This window comes from Eurypyga helias, unplaced genomic scaffold (assembly GCF_000690775.1).
Source record: "Eurypyga helias isolate BGI_N326 unplaced genomic scaffold, ASM69077v1 Scaffold27561, whole genome shotgun sequence".
In the NCBI taxonomy this organism is placed as follows: domain Eukaryota; kingdom Metazoa; phylum Chordata; class Aves; order Eurypygiformes; family Eurypygidae; genus Eurypyga; species Eurypyga helias.
Window position 1 is genome coordinate 1 of NW_010233152.1, and position 3,479 is coordinate 3,479.

At 47.2% G+C, this 3,479-nt stretch overlaps 1 protein-coding gene across 1 annotated transcript; it reads right to left on the reverse strand.

The window, feature by feature from the left end:
- Positions 1-661: 661 nt before the first annotated feature.
- Positions 662-2,495, reverse strand: IAH1 (isoamyl acetate-hydrolyzing esterase 1 homolog (S. cerevisiae); the record flags this gene model as incomplete). The annotated part of the gene is made up of 3 exons (XM_010161655.1): positions 662-871; positions 1,730-1,878; positions 2,443-2,495. Coding segments are annotated over 3 exons (412 nt in total), but the record flags the coding sequence as incomplete, so codon positions are not given.
- Positions 2,496-3,479: the final 984 nt, after the last annotated feature.

Consider the following 3,479-nt stretch of genomic DNA (forward strand, 5'->3'; position numbering starts at 1 on the left):
GCTAGCCAGAGTTAAACCACAACCACATGCGAGATCTGGAGACGCTGTCCCAATGGGAAAGAGGACACACTCTCAGGAGGTATCAACTGTGGCTGCTGGGAGTCCCGGGGATTATGGCAATTCCCACCAGCCGAGTAACACAAAGCTGTTAGGTCTCTATTTTCACAGCTGGCCTGAGCAACTAACGTGAAATTGTTTAATCGCCCTTTGCTTCTTTTTCAGATACTTCTATTAGCATCCTTAGAAGGTGACATTCTCTGTGCTTTTTTAAATTTAATCCAGACTCAGCTGGGGTATTACTGCTCATCCAAATGTGGTGTGACTATTACAAAATTCTCTAAGGCACACAACGCCAGGATTTCTTCTGTTATTCATGGAATAATGGAAGAAGCTGATGGGACACGGCGTAGCCTGCCCAGGAGACCTCGGGAAAACCTACGTTCTCAAAGGGCAGCCACTTCTGTCAGTTTTGTGCACGAACAGATCCATCAGCGCTTCTGAAAGGATGTCACTAATTAGCTGGTAGTTACTCCATGAGCTTATCCAAAAGCTGTTAGCAAAACTGCTAGCAGTCCCCTTCCATCAGCTTGAAGTTAACATGCCTGCAGTGTGGTACAAGCACAAAGCTAACCATCTGTCAGCCTGGGATCAGAACCTGTACTCTGCCGGCGAAATGGCGAAGTTCTGCCCATCCGCATCATCCTCTTACCTTTGGCAAGACACTCCCTTTCCCAAGCTGACTCCTGAAGAGGTGGTGGCGTTATCAAAATAATCCTGTCTTCAGTAATGTCTACGGACTTCAGGTACTGTATCATGCTCTTCAGGTTGGCAGCATACTCCTCCAAAGGAACGTGCTGCTTAGGGTTCAGATCTGTTGGGGGGCGGAGCACACGCGTTAGCGACGCTGAAGCGCTTACCCAGCCCCTGCACACCACAGCGCGCCTTTCACACAGGTTATGAGCGCGGGCGCTCGCTTCCAGCACGCAGTTCACCTCAACCCATGATGCGGGAGGTGGCGTGGGAAAACGCCCTTCCCCAATATCCAAGGCAGACAAATCAACAGTCTCAACACGGCGCTTTCCATGAATACAAATGAGGGACAGGGGAAAAGAAATCACCTTTTTTTTTATTTTTCAAAGATGCTCTGCCTTGCAACTCCGTATCTCAGACCACATAATCACCTCAAACTTCACCTGAAACAAAAGCTATGATTTTTCACTCTCTTGGATGCAGAGAAAAATTTCAAAACTCAGGATTTCAGATATAAATTTCAGAAAGGACGCACGGACAGTCCTTGGTGCGCTGAGGTTTTAATTTTGATTAGACTAGCTCTGCATGCTGCTATGCTTATCTTAAAGAGAATCCCAATGCTACCTTCCCTCATTGCCTCAACCCACCTACCAAGAACCCATCAGACTGCTTTAATGGCAGAATAATCAGCTAGATGCCCAACTCCAATTTTAGGTGATGGATATATGACTAATTCTTGAGCACCCTGAAATTTACCTACATTATTAAAACGTGGTGAGAAGGAGAGATATAGAAGGCACTGCATGGCTTAAATACAAATAAAATGATTGAAAACAAACCACTGTAAATATAAGGAAAGGGCACCTGCTTCATAGAGAAGTGGCAGGAAGAGTCTGTAATGCTCTGCCTTTTCTAAACTGTAAAACTGTCTTAAGAAAACAGGTCACGGGGAAGAAAAAAAAAAAGCAAGCTACTGTACCTTTCAAAGCACTGTCATTGGCTCCAAAGAAAATAGTAACTGCAACAGTACTCTCAGCACCAGCACTTTTACTGATCAGTCTTGGAAGGATCAATTTAGCCCACTTGGTGTTGTACCCCGAGAGCCCACGGTTCACAACATCACATTTTCTGAAACAAAGACACAATTAAAAAGAACATCCCTCCTCTGCCCACCAGAACAAAACTTGGGAGGTTTTGAGCCATTACATCAGGATACCTGGATCTGTCCCTCTCAGAAACGTGAAGTCACAGGAGTTTTCAGTGGGATTGTAACTTTATGTTTTAAATGTGCACCCACAGACTGCATGTGTAGTATTCACCTGTCACTTAACTACCAAACCAGACCAACAATCACAGGATCACAGAATGGTTTGGGTTGGAAGGGACCTTAAAGACCATCTAGTTCCACCCCCCCTGCCATGGACAGGGACACCTTCCACTAGACCAGGTTGCTCAAAGCCTCATCCAGCCTGGCCTTGAATCACGAAGGATTTTTCTCTTTCTACTCCAGCTCTGAGTGGAAAGAAACACCTGATGAGTACTTCCACCAGTATCGGGCAGGTTACCACTAGGGCAGCTCCACTTTCAATAAATAACTTAGTAACATTAAATACTAACTTGTGTTGGTTTTCTTTCAGAAAAGCTGCACGATTTCTTGCATGCTGGAAATTATTCCGAAATTTAAGCTCTTACCTGACCAGCCTCTCAGCAAGGAACGCCCCCCAGCCATTTTCCTGGAAGGAGAACTGAAAGCAAGGAGCGGGGTTAGACCCCTCACTAGAAGAACTCGCTCCCCAGTAGGTCAGTCCCGCCACCAGGATCTTCCCTCCTCACTTTGCCTTCATTCTGGAGAGCACCTCCCAAAAATCCTCTCTTCACCTGCTGCTGCGGACATACCTCTTCCAGTAGTGGAAAAAAGGAATCCCTCCTCCTCACTGCCACCGCCACGCCATCCCGCCCGTTATGACGCTGCACATTTAGACAACTGATCTCCCACTAAAGACAACCTTTCTCTTCTGCCAAATCTTTCTTCGTCGGAGCAGCTCTGTGACACACTCCACCACACAACCCCTGCAACACAAGGCAGGGACCCAAAATGAACACTAAAACGCTGGCACTGCCTCAGAGGAGACGTTCACCAAGCCACGGTCTGGTGGCGCTGGATGCAGAGCGTGTCTGCGGGGCGGGTGAGCTCGACGCAGGGAGCTGCACAGAAGAGACTCAGCAGGATCTGGGACAGAGAGGAGTGCAGGGTCGGTACTGACAGCAGCCTGAGCTCCCGGCCTGGAAAACGCCGCTGCTGCCAGAACACCAAAGCTACACTTTCACCAGATCACAGCTCTAACATAGGAACTCTACAAATTTCTGCAAAAGGCTCTAAATCTCATAAAAGACCATCAGGCGTGAAAGCTCCTGAAACATGCTCCTGGGAGATCACAGACACCTAGAATATTTTAGGTTGTAAAAAACCTTTAAAATGATCAAGTCGAACCGTTAACCTGACAGTGCTAATTCCACCACCAAACCATGTCCCTGAGCACTTCATCCACGTGTCTCTTAAATGCCCCCAGGGATATTCCTGGATACTCGGGATACTGAGTACAGATATTCCTGGATACCGAGTACAGATATTCCTGGATCCCCAGGATACTCAACCCCCTCCCTGGGCAGCCTATTCCAATGCCTGATGTTTCCTGTGAAGAAATTCTTCCTCACATCCAATCTAAACC